Source organism: Lithobates pipiens, unplaced genomic scaffold (genome assembly GCF_037356315.1).
Source record: "Lithobates pipiens isolate NorthernLeopardFrog02 unplaced genomic scaffold, aLitPip1_a1.2 Scaffold_8, whole genome shotgun sequence".
NCBI classification, from domain to species: domain Eukaryota; kingdom Metazoa; phylum Chordata; class Amphibia; order Anura; family Ranidae; genus Lithobates; species Lithobates pipiens.
Genome location: NW_027507903.1, coordinates 91,944,695 through 91,968,941, shown reverse-complemented (window position 1 = coordinate 91,968,941; position 24,247 = coordinate 91,944,695). Strand labels below are relative to the sequence as shown.

General features: G+C 44.7%; 1 protein-coding gene across 2 annotated transcripts in view; it reads left to right on the top strand.

Moving 5' to 3' along the window:
- Window positions 1–487: 487 nt before the first annotated feature.
- Window positions 488–24,247, top strand: part of LRRC49 (leucine rich repeat containing 49) — a 186,106-nt gene continuing 162,346 nt past the window's right edge. The window contains exons 1-3 of one of the 2 annotated variants that reach the window (XM_077472670.1): window positions 488–677; window positions 14,900–14,962; window positions 21,434–21,521. In XM_077472670.1, coding sequence (XP_077328796.1) covers window positions 639–677; window positions 14,900–14,962; window positions 21,434–21,521 — 190 coding nt within the window. In that variant the 5' untranslated portion in view covers window positions 488–638. Of the gene's footprint in view, window positions 678–14,899; window positions 14,963–21,433; window positions 21,522–24,247 lie in introns of those variants that run through there. The other variant, XM_077472671.1, reaches the window with a different exon arrangement.

Genomic DNA, 24,247 nt, shown 5'->3' with positions numbered 1-24,247 from the left:
TCAGACTGTCCGCTGAAACTGTCCGCTGAAGCCCACACACGAGCGGACTGTCCGCTGAAACACTGTTCAGCGGACAAAGTTGGGCGAACAGTCCGCCCGTGTGTACGCGGCCTTAGAGCATGTGGAGATCGAAACTGGAGGGGGGCCCCCCAAGAAAATGTTTGCCCAGGGTCCAATAAATATTAAAGATGGCTCTGCAGCAAAAAAATGATTGAACTTTGTCACTCTTCAACATAATTGTCATGTCTCCAATGTATTATACAATGATCGCCACCTGCAGATCAGACTGCCAATCACAGAGCTCTCCCAGGCAGCTAGTTACAGCAATCCCCTCTGCTCTGGAACACATGAGCAGCACAATCTCCATCTCTCCGTCAGAAAACATAACCGGAAGTAGCGAACATCTTTCCTCGCTGCAGCTGGGGAGTGTGACAGCTACCCGTCACCATGGAGACCGGCACGCGACATGATGGGGCGTGGCCCGAGGATTGGAAAGGGAGGCGGGCGGCTTCTATGGTGACAGCGATGTTGAGGACACCATCTTCTCATTGTGTGGGAGGCAGAGAGTGAGTGCCAGCGGGAGGGGGCGCCACCGCCGGAATATCCTCCTCTGACCCCATCACACCCCACTATGAGACATGCTGCCCGGGAAATACCGAGGGAGGGTCGTCTCCAATGTGAGTATCCGTGTGTGTGTCCCGATCAGATCGTCCATAACCGGGATCATTGTCATTTCCTATATATCATCTATACCCAGGACGCCTTCCACTATACTAGAATACATTGTATCACATTGTGTCATTCACCTACATGGATCATTTCCTGAGGAGCCCACATTGTTACATGACTGTGTATTATTACACGAATGTGCATTATTACATGACTGTGTATTATTACACGAATGTGCATTATTACATGACTGTGTATTATTACACGAATGTGCATTATTACATGACTGTGTATTATTACACGAATGTGCATTATTACATGACTGTGTATTATTACACGAATGTGCATTATTACATGACTGTGTATTATTACACGAATGTGCATTATTACATGACTGTGTATTATTACATGCCTGTGTATTATTACACAAATGTGCATTATTACATGACTATGTATTACATGCCTGTGTATTATTACACGACTGTGCATTATTACATGCCTGTGTATTATTACATGACTATGTATTATTACATGGCTGTGTATTGTTACAGATATCAGGATTTGCTGTCTATACACTGCAGTAGAGAATCTCCTCTTTATTATCATCACATGTCAGATGTCTGGGAATCTGGACTGATGTGCTGCTCACAGTACAGGATGATCACAACATGAGATGTGACGATAATATAAACACAAAGGAAGACAATTTGGTGTCTCTAGCAGGTGTGACACCTGGAGAGAATACAATACATGTTTGGACTCCCCTTACTTATGATAGGTTTTATTTTTTTCAGTAATAATCATGAAAGGAAAAATAATGATGACCAAAATAAGAAACACAGAGAGTGACACTATGATGTCATTGCTGGTCAGTGTATCGCCCCCCTTACATTGCTGGCAAGTGTAGTTCCTCCTCACACTGCTGGTCAGTATAGCACCCCTTTACATTGCTGGTCAGTGTAGCACCCTGCTCCCCCTCACACTGATGGCCAGTGTAGCTTCCCCTCACATTGCTGGTCAGTATAGCGCCCCTTTACATTGCTGGTCAGTATAGCGCCCCTTTACATTGCTGGTCAGTATAGCGCCCCTTTACATTGCTGGTCAGTATAGCGCCCCTTTACATTGCTGGTCAGTGTAGCTCCTCCTTACATTGCTGGTCAGTGTAGCTCCTCCTTACATTGCTGGTCAGTGTAGCTCCTAATTACATTGCTGGCCAGTGTATCGCCCCCCCCCCCCCCTACATTGCTAGACATCTCAAGTCTCCCGTGACTCGCGGGATACTCCTCCATTTGATGGCGGGCTCACAGGCACCCACGAATGCGGCACGTTCTCCCAGCTGAGCCTGCACTGCCACTCAGCCTGAAGCAGGGCCGGACTGGCCTACCAGGATACTGAGAAATTTCCCGGTTGGCCGCCTGCCCAGGGCTGATCCAAATACCGAATCCTCCTTCCCCCCCCCCCCTCCGTTTGCGTAATCACAAACAGTGGGTGTCTCCCGCTGTGTCATGCAGCTGCAGTGTTAACTGTTCGGCGGTCGTCCGCCTCCTCGTCCATGATAGACGGAACACTGATTCAATTTCCCAGCATTGTATCAGTGTTCAGTTGACGATGTATCACGGACGAGGAGGCGGGGCTTTGTTACAATGGACGTCCGTTGAACAGTTAAGACTGCAGCTGCATGACACAGCGGGAGAAACCATTGTTGGCACAGTGAGGCTGCATTGTTGGCACAGTGAGGCTGCATTGTTGGCACAGTGAGGCTACAGATGAGTACAGTGAGGCTGAATTGTTGGCACAGTAAGGCTGCATTGTTGACACTAATGAGGCTGCAGATGGGCTCAGTGAGGCTGCATTGATGGCTCAGTGAGGCTGCATTGATGGCTCAGTGAGGCTGCATTGATGGGCACTAACAAGGCTGCATTGTTGGCACAGTGAGACTGTAGTGTTGACACTGGTGAGGCTGCAGATTGGAACATTAAGGCTGCATTGTTGGCACTGATGAGGTTGCGTTGATGGGCACTGACAAGGCTGCATTGTTGGCACTGATGAGGCTGAAAATGGGCACAGTAAGGCTGCATTGTTTGCACTGATGAGGCTGCATTGATGGGCACAGTGAGACTGCAGATGGGTACAGCGAGGCTGCATTGATCTCTTGTACCATGTCCGCAGTCTCTGACCATCTCTTGTATCATGTCTGTAGTCTCTGACCATCTCCTGTATCATGTCTGCAGTCTCTGACCATCTTTTGTATCATGTCTGCAGTCTCTGACCATCTCCTGTATCATGTCTGCAGTCTCTGACCATCTCCTGTATCATGTCCGCAGTCTCTGACCATCTCCTGTATCATGTCCGCAGTCTCTGACCATCTCCTGTATCATGTCCGCAGTCTCTGACCATCTCCTGTATCATGTCCGCAGTCTCTGACCATCTCCTGTATCATGTCCGCAGTCTCTGACCATCTCCTGTATCATGTCTGCAGTCTCTGACCATCTCCTGTATCATGTCCGCAGTCTCTGATCATCTCCTGTATCATGTCCGCAGTCTCCGACAATCTCTTGTATCATGTCTGCAGTCTCTGAGAGAGTCTGGAGAAAAGTGAGAGTACCGCCGGGATGGGGGTCATGGGAGGAGTCAGATGTGTGTGTGTGTGTGTGTGTGGACTGTGGAGAGGAGACTATAGGATAAAACCAGAGCCACCAAGCTGAAGCCGTCTGACTGATCCCTGCACAGTGCACCTGAGAGGTTGTAAATAGGAAGTAGTGGTGCGCTATACTGTGACAGGGATGGTCTAGTCTCAAGGGGTGGTATACTATATAGGCACTTGAATTATAGATACCTTGACTGGGCAATTATTCAGATACTAATTTGACATAACATAAAAATACTGCTTATAAAGTATGTGAAACGTATATGTAAATATGTAAATCAGTGTAGTGTATGCTCTATAGGGGAAACAACGTAATTCCTCAAAAGGTTGTGCCATTCATTACAAATAAATAGCAAGAACTAATATATATATAAAATAAAATAAGAATAAAAATCAAAGTGTCCTTAAATCGTGCAAAATGAAACAGATGATTCCAAATGCAATTGTTAAAACTGCTGAAAATCGCATAAAGTCAGTGCTAAAACTTGTAATACAAGTGAATAAACTCTCTAAACCGTAATACAATATTGAAAATGAAAACGGAACCAAAATTAAAATGACAAATGTCCGTTGCACTGAAATCCACAAAATCCCATAAAGTGCCAGTGCTTAAATATAACAGGTGCAAATAATGGTGAACAAAATGCAGTAAACGGTGATACTGGTGATGGTGGGTATATCTCTCGTGATCCTGTGTGATCTGGTTATGGGTGTCCCCTTACCTTACAGCTGTGAGGTAGCAGCATGTGACAAGTATATCCTTAGGGTCCTTGATGCTCTTTCCCTTTAACCACTTGAGATCTGCGCTATAGCCGAATGACGGCTACAGCGCGGACCTCCTTTGCCGGGACTACGTCTATTGACGTCGTCCCGTGCACGAGCGGCCTGAGCGCCCCCTGAGGGGCGCGCACGGCGCACACTGTGATTGGCGAGTCTATGTGACTCGCCTGATCACTGATCCGAGCAAGGGGTTGATCCCGACCCCTTATCACGTGATCAGCTGTCAGCCAATGACAGCTGATCATGTGATGCAACGGAGCCGGTAATCGGCTATTATTCCTCCTCGCGCTGACAGCACGAGGAGAAAAAAAAAGAGCCGATCACCGGCGGCCGTGATCGGGACATCAGTCCCGATCACGGCCAGCCCTGCCAGTGCCCACCTGCCCCCTGCCAGTGCCACCTTAATAAAACATAAGTGCCCCCCGTCAGTGCCACCCAGCAGTGCCCACAGTGCCACCCAGCAGTGCCCACAGTGCAACCCAGCAGTGCCACCCACAGTGCCCACAATCTGCCTCAACAACGGTGCTGCACCCCAGTGCCACATATCCGTGCCCATCAGTGTCATCTACCAGTGCCCATCAGTGCCCATCAGTGCCGCCCATCAGTGCCCAGCAGTGCCACCTATCAGAGCTACCTATCAGTGCCCATCAGTCCCATCTATCAGTGGTACCTATCAGTGCCCCTTAGTGCCACCCATCCGTGCCACCCATCCGTGCCCATCACTGCCGCCTTATCTGTGCCCATCAGTACTGCCTTATCTGTGCCTATCGGTGCCACCTTATCTGTGCCTATTAGTGCCGCCTTAACTATGCCTATCAGTGCCCACCAGTGCAGCCTATCAGTGCCCACCAATGCAGCCTATCAGTGCCGCCTCATCAGCGCACTTCAATGAAGGAGAAAAATGACCTGTTTGCAAAATTTTATAACAAACTATTAAACAAGATTTTTTTTTTTTGCATCTTTTTTTGTTTGTTTAGCAAAAAATAAAACTCCGAGCTGTAATTAAATACCACCAAAAGAAAGCTCTATTTGTGGGAAAAAAATGATAACAATTTCATTTGGGTGCAGTGTTGTATGCCCGCGCAATTGTCATTCAAAGTGCATCAGCACTGAAAGCTGAAAATTGGTCTGGGACTGAGGGGGGTTTAAGTGCCCAATAAGCAAGTGGTTAAGGTCCCGCTGTGGTGTCCCCAAATCCTGGTGTTTGTGTCCTGCCTATTGCGCTGTATGGCCCCTTTAAATGGTAGCTCTGAGGTATTCAGCGTGGGGGTCCCTCAGCGGTTGGCATATGTGTAGGATTAGAGCGAAATAGAGGAAGGATGCCCCATAGTGTAGTAATTTTAAACAATTGACGTTTATTAAAAATAAGCAAAATAAAGTACTCACAAACATATATTTAAAAAGAGCACTGTACAAACGAGCAGCGAGCTCGGTATGCGTCACTTCCGGTAGCTCTCGTCCCCACGAGCATCACTGTGTGTCACTCTACCACCACACCTCACAGCTCACTAAGACCCCTTTCACACTGAGCCATCAGCGGTAAAGCATGCGCTGTTTTTAGCGCCGCTTTACCGTAGTTTTAGACACCTTTCACACTGTGCCGCCCATAGCGTCGGCGGTAATGCGCCGCTATTTTTAGTGGCGTTTTACCGTCGGATCTGCGGCGCATTTTGGCCGCTAGCCAGGCGTTTTAACCCCCGCTAGTAGGCGAAAAAGAGTTAAAACCGCCCGCAATGTGCCGCATTAGCTGTGCTGTCCCATTGATTTCAATGGGCAGGAGCGGCGGAGGAGCGGTAAACACACCGTTCCTTCACCGCTCCAAAGAAGCTGCTGGCATGACTTTTCCTGACGCCCTGCCAGCGCAACGTTCCAGTATGAAAGCCCTCAGGCTTTCACGCTGGAGACAATGGAGCAGCTATTTGAGGGTGGATATTTTTAACGCTATAGCGCCTGCAAAACACTCCAGTGTGAAAGGGGTCTTATCACGTGTCCGTCAGGATGATCCCACAGCAGTGAGTTACAGCACAAGTCTGAACAGGGGCCAGATTCTCTCCACAGGGGCCACTTTTATTCAGTAGGTGACGTCCACTGGGACCATACTTAGCAGGTGTCCACAGGGGCCATCAGCAATTTTTATTTTTTTATATATACTGTATTATCGGTGTATAGCAAGCACCTTGATTTTAAGAGGGAAGTTTCAGGAAAAAAACTTTCCACGGACCCCTCCTTTTGCCAGCACAGCACACTGACCCCTCATTTTGCCAGCACAGCACACGGACCCCTCCTTTGCGAGCACAGCACACGGACCCCTCATTTTGCCAGCACAGCACACGGACCCCTCCTTTGCCAGCACAGCACACGGACCCCTCCTTTGCCAGCACAGCACACGGACCCCTCCTTTGCCAGCACAGCACACGGACCCCTCCTTTGCCAGCACAGCACACGGACCCCTCCTTTGCCAGCACAGCACACGGACCCCTCCTTTGCCAGCACAGCACACGGACCCCTCCTTTGCCAGCACAGCACACGGACCCCTCCTTTGTCAGCACAGCACACGGACCCCTCATTTTGCCAGCACAGCACACGGACCCCTCCTTTGCCTGCACAGCACACGGACCCCTCCTTTGCCTGCACAGCACACGGACCCCTCCTTTGCCTGCACAGCACACGGACCCCTCCTTTGCTTGCACAGCACACGGACTCCTGTCATTATAAAGCCTCCTGGTACCAGAGACTTGTTGGAGATGTCAAGAGGATCGAGGCACATTGTTCCACATTTGGTGGACATGCCCACATATCCAAACCTTTTGGAAGGAAGTACACTGCATTACCTCACACGTTACATCCTTTGACCTGCAGCTGTCCCTGGCCCAGTTCCTCCTACAATACACACACCTACCTCACCCCATTTACCACAAATCTCTAGCGATGCACATGATCAATGCAGCAAAACAATGCATCCCCGTCCACTGGATGACCCAAACCATTCCATCACTCAAGGAATGGTTTGGAAGAATAAAAAAAACAGCTGAAATGGAGGAACTCATTCAAATTGCACGAGACATTCCTCAAAAATTTGGATCCAAGTGGGCCTGCTGGGCACATTTTCAAACGACGGAATTCTCACGGCTAAACTCACTGTCAATTTAAATACTAGGACAATAATGATTCTGAACAAATGGCCCAGAATAGACATAACCCCATCACCAAGAGAACCGACCCCCACCCACAAGTCCAACTTGCCGGACTAAATATTACAAATAGAACCAACTCCCTGGGGAGGGAAGCAAGAGCCGGGCACTAATGCCACCCACATAGGCTTTCACCCCCATCCTTCCCCACCCCTCTTCCCCCTTCTGTCTCCCCCTTCTTCAATACCCAGACACCCCCTCCATCTACTCATGTTCCCTTGCCGAACCCCCCCACCCCCCCAAATAATGTCCCTTTCTCCCTTGACTGACACTCCCTATATCATCAAACAAATGATGACATACGCACCCCGCATGCCTCACCTAAAAACTTCTCACGACGTATCACACTGATACCTAAAAGGCCACTAACTCGCTACCAAATTACCATGAGCATTCACATACAGATAATCCTTGACGAATGTCAAAATTCATAACTCTCCCCGAAGTACAACACTTCGCTGCACCCAAGGCAATGAAGTTGCTTTACTATGCATACCACCCACAGTCCCACATACTGCACATCGGTCTTTAAATGTTAGATCTGATCTCGTACAAGGAGGCCTATGCTAGGTTCTTCACACTAGATGTTGATGATTCCTTTCCTTTTCTTGAATGTTTTTAACCAGTGTTATTGTTCAGTTTATACAAGTAATCTGTACAATGTGTTTTACACCATGTTATTTTGTTTGAATTTATTAATAAAGAAACATAAAAAAAAAAAAAAAAAAAAAAGCCTCCTGGGACATAACTTTAGCGGTTGAGAAGGTGTTGCTGAGAGCCCTTTTTTGTTCACCGCTCCTCATGTGTCACGCTCATTGTGGATGGGGGGCTTCTCTATGCCTCAATCGATGCCGCTCTCTTGTGAACCCAGTCATGTGATTCTCCTTTGCTTTTTCATTGATAGTCACATGACCGCTCTTCTCCTCCAATCAAAAGCTACAATAGAGGGGGAGGCGGAGCAGGAGGAGAGTGGTCATGTGACCATCAATGAAACAGCCGGGTCCACAAGAGAGCAGTATCAATTGAGCCACACAGAAGCCTCCTCCTCCAATCAAAAGCTACAATCGAGGAGGAGGCGGAGTGGGAGGAGGAGAGCGGCATTGCTTGAGGTATAGGTTTGCATTGGGGGTGACGGGGGGCGGCGTGTGGGAGGGGGCTGGCAGTGTTATTTTCTTAACTTCTTGAAGTATGACAGTGCTGTCCCAGGGCCAGGAAGGGTGGGGCGACACCCTCCCAATGAGGCAGACCGCCCGATCCCCATCCCGCTCCCCCCACTGGTAAAAAAAAAAATAAATAAATATCGCGTATAACACGCAGGCAAGGTTTACCCCCTGTTTTCAGGGGAAAAAAGTGCGTGTTATACGACGATAAATACGGTATATAAACTATTTTATCACAATATTTTATTATGAATGGGGGGGTTGTCGACACGGAGCGGGACCTCCCTTAAATGAGCGGGACCTCCCTGAAATGAGCTTGCCACCTTCCCTGAAATGAGTTTTTGCAGATTGGGATGTCTGTATTGCTGGTCAGCATAGCTCCTTCTTACATTGCTGGTCAGAGGATTGTCTCTTTAAAAATGGGGGTCAGTGCGTAGTCCTGAGGCACATAGTGCTGTATAGTGCCGGGTCAATATCCCAGGGTCATATTTATAAGGGGGCAAACTTAGTTTGTTTTATTACCATTTATTTGGGGAAGCAATATTTTACCTGCAATCATTTGTAAAAGTTTTTACTCCGTACTTGCATATTGTATCAGTTTTAAATGTATTTTGATCACTCAAGTGAGCCACTTATAGTGCAATTACACCCTTAAAGAGGAAGTAAAGGCAAGGGGAAAAAAACACACCCTGTAAGGCAAAGGAGTAATGAGCTTTTATTATGAATAACTTATCTGAGATGGAAGCCCCCAAAGTGACCCTTGTTCTTCTCCTCCATCACCGCCATCTATCCCGGAGTGACTCCTGGGCATCGCAGCTCTGGCGCTGTGACTGGCGGGAGCTGCAATGACGTCACTCCCGCGCATGATCGCCGTTTGCGGTGGCATGCTCAGTGCGCCTGCACGCTGCTGTCTACGGTGCATGCGCCATAGACATTGGTGCCAGTCTTTTGCAAATATCTCCTAAACCATGTAGGTTTAGGAGATATTTGTTGCACCTACAGGTAAGCCTTAATCTAGGCTTACCTGTAGGTAAAAGTGGTCCCAGAGGGTTTACAACCACTTTAAGCATGGTGGCTCACAACTGCATTATGACTGTATGACTTCATAATCATGTCGTGTCACTTATCTTTTAAATGTGTCACTGTTATTGAGAAAGTAAACCAAATTCATAGTTATCTATACATTAGTTAAGAAGAACAGTCAGTTCTGAACAAATTTCATGTACAGGTAGATCTAGCCAGCACTGCCAGGGTAGACCAACCTCTATATTCTGTTATGTAAAATATCAGCAAATTGTTATCAGCCATTGTTATCTATGGAAACTAAAGTGTAAAAAGCAGCATAGCTGTGTTCTTTCTAATATGTTCTAACTACACGTATACATTATTATTATTATTATTCAGGATTTATATAGCGCTATCAGTTGCTTTACAATATAAAAGGGAGACAATGCAGTTACAATACAAGAGGATTAACGGGGCCCTGCTCAGAAGAGCCTACAATAAATAGGGAGGGGCAGGTGGTACAAAAGGTCGTAACTGTGGGAAATGAGCTGATGGAAGTGGTAAAAGATTAGCTGGAGGCATGATTGGCTGCCTTCAGGCAATCCCTGAAAACAAATCTCTTCAGGAAAGCCTGAGTAGGAGATAGCTGAACAGGTTGAGGTAGAGATTTCCAAAGGATGGGAGAGTCTCTGGAGAAGTCCTGGAGAGAAGGGAGCTTGAGAGTAGGAGGTCTTGAGAGGAGTGTAGAGGATGGTTCAGGTGATATTTGGAGACAAGTTTGGTGATGTAGCTTGGCACAGAGTTGTGAATGGCTTCGTATGTTGTGGTTAGTATTTTGAATTGAATTAGCAGGGAAATTAGGAACAAGTGTAGGGATTGGCCGAGAGGGGTGACAGACATTGAGCGGTTGGTAAGCGGGTAAGTCTGGCAGCAGCATTCATGATAGACTGAAGAGAGGATAGCCTATGGAGAGGTAGGCCAATGAGAAGGGAGTTGCAATGATCAAGGCAAGAGATAACAAGGGAGTGAATAGCTTGTAGCTTGATGGTTTCATTTGTTAAAAAGGGGCGTATTTTAGAGATGTTATGGAGGTGAATTATAAAAAACTTTTGACAATGATTGGATTTGGGGCTGAAAGGACAGGTCAGAGTCTAGGATTACACCCAGTATCCTGGCATAAGGTGAGGGATTGATGGTTTCATTATTTATTTTGATGAAAAAGTAATGGAAGGGTGCTTGGGCGGGTAATGCGAAAGGAGACTGAATGAGAAAGGCGAGGAGTAGACAGCTAGATTTGGGTGTCATTGGCTTTTAGATGGTATTGGAAGCTGTGGGCAGTTACCAAGTGACCAAGGGAGGAGGTGTAGATAGAGAAGAGAAGGGCCTAAGAAAAGAGCCTTGGGCGACCCCAGAAAGGGGCAATGGAGAGGAGGAGACAGTTCTAGGTAACACAGAAGGAGTGCTGTGATGGGTAGAAGGAGAACCAGGATATTGCAAATCTTGCAAGCTAATGGAACAGAGTTTATTAAGAAGGAGCGGGTGGTCAACAGTATCAAAGGGTGCAGAGAGGACAAGTGGTAGGAGTATGGAGTAGTGGCCATTGGATTTAGCAGTTAGTAAATCATTAGTGAGTTTTAGTAAGGCATTTTCTGTGGAGTGGTGCGAGCGAAAGCTTCACTGTAAGGGATCAAGGTTATTTTCACTGAGGTAGGAGCTAAGATGGTTGTAGACTAATGCCATGTACACACGGTTGGATTTTCCGACGGAAAATGTTCGATGGGATCTTTTTGTCAGAAATTCTGACCTTGTGTAGGCTCCATCGGACATTTTCCTTTTAGAATTTCAATTTCAATCTCAAATTTTCCGACAACAAAATCCGTTGTTGGAAATTCCGATCGTGTGTACACAATTCCGGCGCACAAAATTCTACTCATGCTCGGAATCGAGCAGAAGAGCAGCACTGGCTGTTGAACATCAATTTTCTTGGCTCTTTGTATGTTGTATTCAGAATTTATGACAACATTGTGTGACCGTGTTTATGCAAGACAAGTTTGAGCCAACATCCGTCGGAAAAAATTCCATGGATTTTGTTGTCGGAATGTCCGATCGTATGTACGCGGCATTAGTGTTCTATAAGTTTAGAGGTGAATGGGAGCAATGAGATGGGTCTTAAGTCGTTCAGGTTGGTGGGGTCCAGTGAGGGCTTTTTAAGTATTGGAGTGATCTACACATGTGTTAAAGGGGAGGGGAAGGTGCCACTATAGAGGAAGAGATTAAAGATGAAGAGCGAATAGGATAGAATAAGAGGGTGAATGTAGTAGTTGTGAGGGAACGGGATCCAGGGGACAATTGGTTAGATGGGCATCTGAGAAGTTTTGTAACCTCTTCAGTAGTGGCCAGTTTAAAAGAGGAGAGTGTTGACTGTGCTGATAGGTAAGGTATGTTGAGTGGGGAAGGTTTACGCACAGTGAAGGTGTCCTCACATATTGCATCAGTCTTGTCTTTGAAGTGATTGACAATTTCTTGGTGCAGTGAGTGAGTTAGTGGGTAAGGGGGTGGGGGAGGAAGTAGTAGTTAAAGGTTGCGAAGAGCTGACGGGGACTGGATGGCAAGGTATTAATAAGAGAGACAAAGTAGGCTTGTTTGGAAGCATGGAGGCAGGAATCGTATTTAAGAGGGCAGATTTATATAGGTGAAGTCCTGCAGGCATTTGGTTTTACGCCACAGTCGTTCAAGAGCATGGCAATGTCTCTTGATATTTTTAGTGTTCTCAGTTTGCCAGGATTGTAATGGTCGGGGCCTGATTCTGCGTGTAGTTAGAGGAGCAAGTACGTCCAGTGATGATGAGAGTGAACTGTTGTAGACAGAGGTGGCCAGGTCAGGACAGAACAGGGGAGAGGTTGTCATATAGGTGGTCAGTAGCAGAATAGAGAGGAGAAGGGTTACAGTGGCGAAGGTTCCTACAAGTAATCGTTTGCTGCTTGGAGGGTTGGGTGGTTGGAGGCAAGGATACAGTGAAAGCGAAAAGGTTGTGATCAGAGAGAGGAAAGGGGGTGTTGGTGAGGTTGCCAGGAGTGCAAGACGGGAGAATACAAGGTTGAGGGTATTACCATTGGAGTGAGTAGAAGTGCAGAGGCGGCTCTATATAATTAGGCAAATTAGGCGGTCGCCTAAGGCCTCTCACTCACGGGGGTCTCGCAGCCTCCTAATTTGCCTATTGCAGTGTTTAACAGTGGTTTCCCAGATGTTATGCCGTGAAGTCACCAGGAGCTCTGCAACAATCTACCTGTCAATCACAGAAAGCCGATGGGTAGATCAAGTATCAACCGACATGTAGAGTAGCATGGGAAGCGGCTGTAATAAGTCCTCACTGTCCTCTCTCATGTTGCTCTGCTCCCAAGCTGTGTGCCCCATGATGTGATCCATGTTCTGCTGTGTGCCCCATGATGTGCCCCATATTCTGATGTACCTAAGGTTCTGCTGTGTGCCCCATAATGTGCACTGGCGCCCCCCCCCCCCCCTTCATATTGTGTCCTGACCTCCTGAGCTCCGCCCTGCTGTCGCCTGTATACTGCTTATCTCAAGTTAAACCCAGAACTGAGCATCTGTGCACAAAAAAACACATAAAATATGTAAGTTGGTCAGTGGGAGAAGTGCCCCCTAGTTATAAGTGAAAACAAACCTGGTACATTGCTGTTCAGTGAGCATAGTGTTTCTTGCATTGGTAAAGAGGATAATGTCTCCAAATACTGCATTACATTGGAGTCCATTGGTTAGAATGCCTTATTCGTGGTCAGTAAAAAAAAAAAAAAAATACCACCCTTACTGACAGCTAAAAGGATACATGAAGGCTGATATACTAAGGCCTAATGTACATGGGACGCTCAGGCAACCTCTTCTGAACATTTTTCTTGACGGATTGAAACCAGCATTTAAAAATGTCAGTTTAGCAGAATTTTGCCGCGTTCCGGTCTAGGAGCGTTTGTTTAAGAAAACATCATTATGCCCTGTACACACAGTCGGAAATTCAGACAGAAAAGGTTTTCCAACAACATAATCCGATCGTGTGTGGGCTCTATCGGACTTTTTCCATCAGAAATTCCTATGGAAAAAGTTTGAGAGCTGGATCTAAACTTTTCCAACAACAAAATACGATCTGACTTTTTCTGATCGTTTGTAGAGAATTCCACCAAACAAAGTGCCATGCATGCTCAGATTGAATTACGAGACCAAAGCTATTGGCTACTAGCCTCTACGTAGTCCTGTCTTACGCAACGAACGTCACCTCGTTCCGAACGATCAGATTTTCCGACAACCTTGTCCAACACAAATTTCGGGCCAAAAACCGTCTGAAAAAATCAGACGGATTTTGTGCTTGGAATGTCCGACTGTGTGTACAGGGCACTAGACCCCCCAAATAAAATAGGGCACCTTGTAAAACACTTTTTAACGGAAACTCGCCTAAATGCCGGTACCGCGTTTATTCGTGTCTGAATCATCAGAAAAATTGGCGCCTGAACCCATTTTTTTTGCCTTCAAAGAAAACCTCTAAACGCAACGGCCTAAAAACAACATTCAATGACCCTGTGTACATGTACACATAAGCTAACATTGGATGAGTTCAGGGACAAGAGACAAGAGAAGAGACTTTGCAGGCTACTGCTGGTGTTGGAACTATGCAAGAACTGTCAGGTGGGAAATCAATCTGCCAATGGTCATTACACAAGGAACCCCTAGCAACCTCTGGACTGGTATTACTCAACTCTTTTACCCTACAGAAACCCTTAAAAGAAAATTTCAGGACCCGGGAACCCGTGCTAAAAAAGTAGAAAAAAAATCCCCCTTGGTGAGAATGCCAAAGTTATAGAGAGCTAACAAGTTAATTGGTGCCTTGCCGTTGGCTCTGCTAATTGGCATTGGCCCTAAAACCATGCAGGTACTATCAATGGGTCAATCAGCAGTGCCCGCTGCTATAAATTTATCCAATGAGTACCTGAGACAGCGGCTGGAGCTGCTGTGCTCATCCCATTGCTGGAACGATCAGGTTCAGGTATGCATTAAAGTGAAATACCGTGAGGGTTTATAACCCCTTTTTAAGATAAAAAAGTTCTGACTTTACAACTCCTTTAACCACTATCGTTATAACATAAGGAGTGCTAAATAACCTCTTTGAGAGACGCTGGAAGTGTGCAGAGGACACAGGACAGCTGTTGTGATTTCTTATTTTTTTGCAGATATGACAGAATTCTTCAAATTGTATATTGATCAGTCCATAGAAGGCGCAAATAATAGAAGTTCATTGTGAGGATTTACTGTACACTTTCAACAAAAAGTTAATTTGGGCTTTAAATGCATATTGTATAGAAACTAACCATCATCTATTAAATTGTCTAATATGAAGCTCTAATGGTCTAACATCTAACTAATATCAACTTTTCTTTCTTCAGGTTAACAACTGTGGCCTTCATCTGGTATTGCAGGCTACTCCTGTAACAGATAAAAGTAAACAGGTAATATTATCACCACAATGTGAATAGAATGTCTATATTATAGAATGATCATTGATTGCAGTTGTAGCACCTTAGTGTACTAGAGTAAAGCTTTATGTAGTAGGAAAATTGTTCAGGCTTGGCTGGCAGCCAAGCATGTGTTTTATCTGGGTCAGGGTTAGTAACTCGGGGAGGCAGTATGACTCACAGGCAGTGTCTCTAATACCTCCTCCCTACTTCTAGAAACATGCAGAAGATTCTAGAAGAATGGGAGTAGAGGTGAGGAGGAGCTACTTGGAATATTCATGAGAGTCCTGAGCAATCCCCAGCAGATGGGTTGGCAGGGGGCTGCCCCCTCAAATACTCAGGGTCAGCCCAGCTGGGGTGTGGCGTTTGGGTGGAAGCTGGAGATGGAGTGTTTGGCTGTCGGTGGCCCTTGAAGGTATCCCCCTAGTCTGGGGTGAGGGTGGGGGGTGACCTCAGGCCTGGGCTCAGGTGCAGAAGGGACCCTCTTGACAACACACAGAGGTGTCCTGACTGGAGGCACAGGAGCAGGAGGAGGACGGCAGGAGAACACTGCTGGGCAAATCTCCAGAGAAGACGACAGCCAGGTGGGCTGGTGAGTGTTACAGTTAGGGAGGACTGGGAGGCATGCCTGAGAGGACTGGGAGAGAGCAGTCTAGGATGGATGCAGAGTCAGTCTGGGAGGACTGTGGAAGTTTATCCAAGAGGGCTGGAGAAAGGGGCAGCTGTAGTCAGGTAGGCTGCCAGTGCCTGAAGAGGTGGTGCTGGGATCAGTAGCCACAGAAGGACATCTGGGCACTAAGATTTTGTTACACAAATAAGGGGCTTGTGGTTTCAAAAGCTTTTGCTGTCTATCCAACTGAGCCTTTTGTCAGATCATCCATCAGTGCCAGCTGGTCCTGGAAGTTGTAGTTCTGCAACCAAGCTTTGTGCAGGAGGCAGAGGAGAAGTGTATGTACGGACTGTATATAGTTTTGTCCCTGAAGAGTTCTACTGCTGAAGTCAAGTGGGCATCCCATAATATTCCTATCCAAGTTTATTCCCCTCAATAAAAAACAAAAACAAAGCTTTAAACCGTTTTTCTGACTTAAGTGTGCTGTGAAGATGCATTGTGCCTGGCTGTGCAGGGTGGGGGATCCCTTTCTACTTGTGGCTTCTAAGGGGGTGCTCTACACACTTATTTGGATAATATAGGCTCAGGTTGCTATATAATATTCTATAGTTACTAAAGCAAGCCCTTACTTTGTGCTGCATCAGGATAAGCATGGGCTGTAGTTAAAGCGGAACGAAATTCTCTAATCCACATGAACTATTTTTAATCCTTATGTTGCTAGCCTTAATAAATATATAGGAAGATATATTCTACTTTTATTTTTTTATTTTTTATTTTTTAATGATTTCAAATGTTTTTTTTATTAAAGGTGTAAAATACCATACATAGCAGGTAAAGGTTGTTGTACAGATTCAGCCATTAAAGTATTTAAAGCGGGAGTCCACCGGGACTCAGCGTTTTTTTTTTTTTTTTTTTAAAAGCCAGCAGCTACAAATACTGCAGCTGCTGACTTTTAAAATAGTGACACTTACCTGTCCAGCGCACCCGCGATGTCGGCACCCGAAGCCGATCTATAGATCGTATGTCGGGTGCTGCCGCCGCCATCTTCGGTATGGGAATCAGGAAATGGAGCCTTTCGGCTTCATTTCCCGGTTCCCTACTGCGCATGCGCGAGCCGCGCTGCGCAATGAGGACGGTCCCCGCTGCCTCTGGGATCTGTGTGTTTCCCAGCAGGCAGCGGGGTAATCTACGCCCCTTTCCGCAGAGAGCTAGCCCGGAAGTGGGTGCAGTTACCTGGATTATTCAGGTAACTGCACCCCCCTCCCCCCTGAAAGGTGCCAATTGTGGCGCCGGAGGGGGGGAGGATTCCGATGAGCGGAAGGTCCATTTTGGGGTGGACCTCCGCTTTAACAAATAAGTTTTGCTTTTTTTTTTATTGAGAGAGGAATTAGAACACCTATTGACTTTTTATTGTTGTCTGCGTCCCGTTAGAGCTGCACGATTCTGGCTAAAATGAGAATCCCAATTTTTTTGCTTAGAAGATAGATCACGATTCTCTCACAATTCTCAAGGCGTATCATCTTTCACATTAAAACAAAATGAAATTTTTCTAACTTTACTGTTTCTTTTTTATTTTATTTATTGAAGTGTATTTTTTCCCAAAAAATTGCATTTGAAAGACTGCTGGGCAAATACAGTGTGACATAAAATATTGCAGCAATTGCCATTTTATTCCCTAGGGTCTCTGATAATAAATCTCCCAAGTGATTCCCTTAATTTGCAGGAATTTCCTCACTTAAAAGGATTAGCCAGGTATTTCAGGTGATACAGGGGGCCAAATTACACAGCACAAGCACTGTGCTGTATAACATGCTTTAAAGCAGGGGTAGGCAACCTGGGGCTCGGATATAGTTTCGACAGATGGGTAGGAAGGAAGTACCACCTGGTTAGTACTGATACATTCAAAATGCCCTTGTAGGTCTGCTGGTGTTTTTAAATGATAAGTTCCCCTTTCGAAACAAAAATAAATGCATATTTTTGCAGGTATAAACGTGCATGTTTTACTTTTTTTTTTTTTCCAAGGAGACTGCAAAGTATTGCACATGTGAGCAGCAGATTGCAGGTGCAGTGTAAGGCTCCTGCAGAACGTAGCCACCCTGTCTTGCTCACTCCCAAGGACTATGAGCTGGTGAGATGTGGAGTGTGCATAGAGTAGTGCACATGACCGCAGGTCATGTGCACTGCTCATTCCAAATAAGTGGACGTGAGGGTGAAAAGGAGAAACCATTTAATGAAAAGTCGATTACAGGGCCAATAAATAGTGTATGTGAACAGATTATTTTTGGATATGTTTTAATGTCACTTTAATAAATGAAGTAATTAAGTATTGTGGATAGGAACAGCGAGACATCTGAGTGGTGCCATCATCCCTTATTGGTCAAAGTACTGGTAGAAGAATTTAAGGATGGGATTTTGTAGGTGCAAAACTTTTACTAGACATATTACTATTAAGATAGCAAGTTTTTATTTACAAAATGAAATAAAAACAGTGACACATTATTTTAATCACTTGTTAATGTATAAGAAGTAAAAATAGGATTGACACTTATTCTTCTACATGTTTCGCCGTCCTGGCTTCTTCAGGAAGTACATGTAAGTACTGCTAAACAAAGAAGAAAAAATGCACAAAAATTAAAAAAACTGAACTATACAAGAACGTTGTCGAACATAATCAAACATTGTTATGTACAATCAAACCCACCAGGTGAGCGCAGGTCCCATGTGTGCCATGGAAAGTGGAAAAAGGGGAAAAATACATTTATTCACTAAAGCCTCAAGGGGCCCCCAACAGGAAAGGTCAAGACCAACACTATACCATCTGTAGATAGGGGTGTGCAGACCATGGAGTACTATAGATAGAAACATAAACCATGAAATTACTTTCCATTAGAAACTTCTCATCAGCAAATTATCTATATATTAAAGAGTATCTTAGTTTACACCTTTACTTACTAAAACAGAAAAGTGTACTACCACCAGGGGGAGCCTGCTTAGTACACTTTTCTGTTTTATTAAAGAGGAACTGCAGTCTGCTCACATAATTTTGTCATAAAAACATCTTTGCCGTTCTGAAGCTTCCCTCCAACCACTTTGCATATTATTTTATATATACTGTGATTCTGTACTTGCCAAATATGCTGCAGAAATCTCTCTCCACTGAGTCTGGCTGCAACCATTTTAACTGTGGGCAGCTGAAGGTGCTGCCTGTTCACTTGCTGGATTTACACAGACACACAGATGCACACCTCCAGCTCTGCAGCTCTCATTGGCCCTCTTATGACTTATCCCCCCCTCCCTTCCTGGCAAACTCTCATGAGAGTGAGCGAGAGCTCTGTGCATGATGTCATAAGCCTAGGCTTTTTATCAGACAAGAAACACAGACAAGTAGGCTGTATAAGGTATTTACTGGCGGAAAAAAAAATGCTTTACTATCCAAAGTTAAAACAACAAGTGTAGAGGATTTATTAGATGGAAAATGAAAAAATTACCGAAGTTTCCGCTTTTAATAAAGATGTAAATTAAGATACTCTTTAATATTAAGATAATTTGTTGATGAGTAGTTTCTTATTGGGAGTAATTCCATGGTTTATGTTTCTATCCATAGTACTCTGTGGTCTGCACACCCTCCTCTATAGATGGTATAGTGTTGGTCTCGTCCAATCCTGTTTGGGACCCCCTGATGTGTTAGTGGGTGAACCTTTTTTCTTCTTTCCACACTTTGGCGCTCCTGACACACAGTTGGGGGTCAAGAACCCATGGGACCTGTGCTCATCTGGTGGGTTTGATTGTACATTTACAATGTGCATTGTACAATATGGTTCTTGTATATTTTTGTTCTTTTAAATTTTTGTGTATTTTTTTTTTCTTCTTTAGCATCCCTTACATATACTTCCTGAAGAAGCCAGGACAGTGAAACATGTAGAAGAATAAGTGTAAAGGGATCCTATTTTTACTTGTGCATTAACATATGGCTAAAATATTGTGTCACTGTTTTTAATGAATCATGTTAATAAAAAATCTGAAATTTTAACAGTACTATGTGTTGTAATCGTTTTGCACCTACAAAATCCCACCCTTAAATTCTTCTACCAGTACTTTAATAAATTAAGTCTCTTATTTCAATATTTTTGTCCGGACCCCAAGGGTTGCAAGTTAATTTATTAATCAATTAACGACCGTGCCATAGCCAAATGACAGCTGCAGCACCACTCGATAACCCTGGGAGGGAGTACATTGACGTTCTCCCAGAATCCTGTGCCCCCTGGGGTGTGCACCTGGTAATATCTGTGACTGCCAGGCCCGGAAGAGCTAGAGCATCATGGATCACGGTAAATGGACGCCAACAGTGGCCATTTACCAGGTGATTGCTCCATCAAATGACAGAGCAATCACTTGTAAACAAACCCGCCGGTCTTTCTCTCCCCTCTTTGTACCAATACTCCTCCATCCATACTCAGCAATACTCATCTATCCATGCTCAGCCATCCATCCATACTCAGCAATACTCATCCATCCATGCTCAGCCATCCCATCCAACCCCAGCCATGCTCGGCAATACCCAGCCATGCTTGGCAATACCCAGCCATACTCTGCAATACTCGGCAATGCCCAGCCATGCTCGGCAATACCCAGCCATGCTCGGCAATACCCAGCCATGCTCGGCAATACCCAGCCATGCTCGGCAATACCCAGCCATGCTTGGCAATACCCAGCCATGCTTGGCAATACCCAGCCATACTCGGCAATACTCAGCCATACTCGGCAATACCCAGCCATACCCGGCCATGCTCGGCAATAACCGGCCATGCTCGGCAATACCCAGCCATACTCTGCAATACCCAGCCATACTCGGCAATACCCAGCCATAGACAGCCGTACCAAGCTGAAAAAATTACAACTTCAAAAAACACACCATGCTTCTTACTAAATACCTTGGAATGTCTGCTTTCCAAAAAGGGGTAATTTGGGGGGTATTTGTACTTTCCTGGCTTGTTAGGGCTCAAGAAATGAGATAGGCTACCGGTACATCAGGTATGATCAATTTTCAGATATTGGCACCATAGCGTGTAGACTCTATAACTTCCACGAAGACCAAATAATATACACCGATTTGGCTTATTTTTACCAAAGATATGTAACAGTATAAATTTTGGCCATAATGTCTAAAAAAAAAAAAATTACTAATTTGCAAAATGTTATAACAGAAATAAAGAAAAATGCATTTTCTTACAGAATTTTCTGTCTTTTTCTTTTATTGTGCAGAAAAAAAAACAGTGGTGATTAAATACCACCAAAAGAAAGCTCTATTTGTGTGAAAAAAAGGACAAAAATTTCATATGGGTACAGTGTTGCATGACTGAGTAATTGTCATTCAAAATGTAAGAGCACCGAAAGCTGAAAATTGGTTAGGAAGGGAATTTAAGTGCCCAGTGGTCAAGTTGGTAAAGTCTGCAGCGCATACACATTTCATGAAGTTGAATAGGGACTACTGATTATTGTCCTTTTGTTTTTGTGTTTTTTTTTTTTTTTGTTTGTTTTTTTTTTTTCTATGACTACATACAAGTTACCTTGAATAGCTCCCAGTCAGCCATCATGCATTATGTATAAATGTTACTGTTGAAGGGAAAAATGTAAAAGAGTAATCCAGGGATCTGATATTGTCAAGGTGTGCAGTAAAGTCTCTAATGAGCATTTATGTCATTTTTACCTTTACAAAATGTCAGTTATAATAAGCAGCGTTATCTGACAAGCCCCAGAAATATTTCTAGAACGTAAGAAAGTGTTCTTTTGTAGAATAGAACACTAGGTAGAGTTTTGTGTCTGTTGTTTATTGAATGTGTTTTTCTATCTTTTAGTTTGATTTCAGGTTAAGTAAGGATACAGCATCTCTCAACAACAAGCTTTCCCAGCATGACCATGAAAGGAGCATTACTGGGAGGCCAGGTATGCGTTGGTTGCTGGTAATCGGAATGAACATTCTTTAGCATATTATTTATTTTCAGCAAGGCCTTGTTCACATTTGGTTTACTTAAAGAGGAACTGCAGTCTGCTCACATAATTTGCAATAAAAATATATTTGCCATTGTGAAGCTTCCCTCCAACCACTTTATATATTATTTTATATATACTGTGATTCGGTACTTTCCAAATATGCTGCAGAAATCTCCCTTCACTGAGTCTGGCTGCATCCATTTTAACTGTGGGCAGCTGAAGCTGCTGCCTGTTCACTTCCTGGATAGACACACACACACACACACACACACACACACACACACACACCTCCATCCCTGCAGCTCTCATTGGCCCTCTTATAACTCTTATGAAGTTAAAACAACAAGGGCAGAAGATTTAATAGATGGAAAGATGAAAAAATTACTGAAGGTCTGTTTTAAGCATAAACCCATGCAAAGGCCATATTTTGCCTACACGAGATCTACAGGGGTTCATATCATTCTATTCATGTCAAATTGTCAGCCAAGGCATCCCAGTTGATATCTGTGTGGGTGCGGTTGTCCATGCAGCATCTGCATCCCAATTGACATGCCTAGGTCTTCCTGCACTTTCATTTACAGTAGGGAGCGTTAACACTCCTGCCAAGTTATCTTTTTTGCTGTATGTGTTCCATTGAGGTAATTTCCATTTTTCCTTTCCTGGAGACACGACAGGAAGTTAAAAGAAATCTCCAAAAGTTCGAAAAATCCCCCTCTTAGGCCTGGAAAAAGTCTTCCCATTGGAAGATTTCCCCTTAAATCTTGTTCTGGGTACAACGCTAGCATTTTTGATTCCTGCTTGCTTCCTTGCTTTCTTACTGGTAATGGTCATTGATACAAACAGAGGAGTGAATCACACCAATGGATACACGGACAGCAGTAAAAACTTGGCAGAGGGTCTGACACTTTCCTACTCTAACCCAAACTAAAAACAAAAAAGTTTTGCTTAGAGATACTTTAAATAGGCTATAAAACTTTTTACGTAACTTCCATTTAATGTTGACGTAATTTTATTCTGAAGATTAATAACAATTAAAAGATACCTACTTCCATCTACGGCGTAATTTAATGTGTTGCTGTCTTCTGGTTCTGCATTGGTGGTATTTATTCTACATAGCAAGAGCAGAAATGAAATATTGATTCTTGGCAAAAAAATTCAGCTATGATAAGTGTGTGTTTCCACACGCTCGTATATTAAATTGAGTATGGCTTTCTTGTGGTTAAATTTATAGCTGAGCAAAAAAAGTACCCTTTTAAGGGATCAAGCTGACCTCTATAAATCAGAGCTTGTTGTTAACAGACCTGTTTAATATGAACCACTATTGCCAAGCTTGTATTTTAATAAAATCATGAAACTAAGATCTTTAATAGCATGGTACAGATAGCACTGAAATTCACTAACCATAGCAGTCAATCAGATTTTTATAGTTTGTAGGCTTTGTTGTTACAGGCAAATAAGATCCACTGCTCTTTCAATTATATCTTATAAAAACGTATTTTGTGAACAACAAATTTGTAAGAAAAACTTTTGCTACCCATGAAAGCCAGTAAGATGCACTATATTGGCAAGTATTGGGACACTGGCCTTTACACACACATGAACATTTCATGGCATCCCAGTCTTAGTCTGTAGGGTTCAATATTGAGTTGGCTCACCCTTTGCAGCTATTACAGCTTCAACTCTTCTGGGAAGGCTGTACACAAGGTTTAGGATTGTGTCTATGGGAATGTTTGACCATTCTTCCAGAAGCGCATTTGTGCAAGTTCATGTGTGTGTGTGTGTGTATAGGCAGGCGTCCCAATACTCTTGCCAATATAGTGTATGTTCATAGGCGTACGCACAGGGTGTTCCAGGTGTCCCTGGACACACCCTAATCACCCCACATGGCACACACTTGCATATGTAGGTGGAAAGGCAGCATGGCCAAGACAAGTAGCAGTACAGCCGGTTGGTCAGCTGTCCCTCCTACCTACTTGACTCTCGTCCTGGTCCAGATCTGTTTCATACACTGTCCAATCAAGCCCTCCAGCTTCCACAGAACCTACCAGCTACTGCACTCAAATCTGAAATAAGGGAGACAAAGTTCCTGGCGCTGTGTGTTTATGGGCAGGACAAGGGGCATTACATGCTGAGTTGCAGGTATGGAGATCCTTGCGCCTAATCCCTTGGCTGTCACTGGCAAGTGGAAAAACAAGTGACGGTACACGGCGTGTTTATAGGCAGCCATATTTTTTGTAAAAAGGTAAGCAAGGCAGTGGGGGGTGGTTATGCAAAGCTAAGGAGTTACAGAGGTCAGAAAGGTACAGAATTAAAGAGCTATGTAAGAGGGCTGCAGTGCAAAGCTTAGCTGTTTGGGGGGTTGCAGAGATAAGCTGTAGAAAGAGGTGCAGAGGGGAGTTGTGGACATTTGTTGGCTATGGCCAGGGGTGCAGAGTTGAGTTGTAAAATGTGGGATGAGGTGAGCTGTGGTCTGAAAGGGTGGGAAGTGCAGAGCTGAATTGCAAACATGAGGTGCAGATATAGGTTGTGGAATGGTGGGGGATGCAGAGGTGAATTGCAGGCAGGGTGCAGATGTAATTTGCGGAAGGTTGAGGGGTGCACAGGTGAGTTATGGACAGGGGGTGCAAAGGTGTGTTGTGGATGGGTGCCGGAGCAGAGGTGAGTTGCGAACAGGGGGT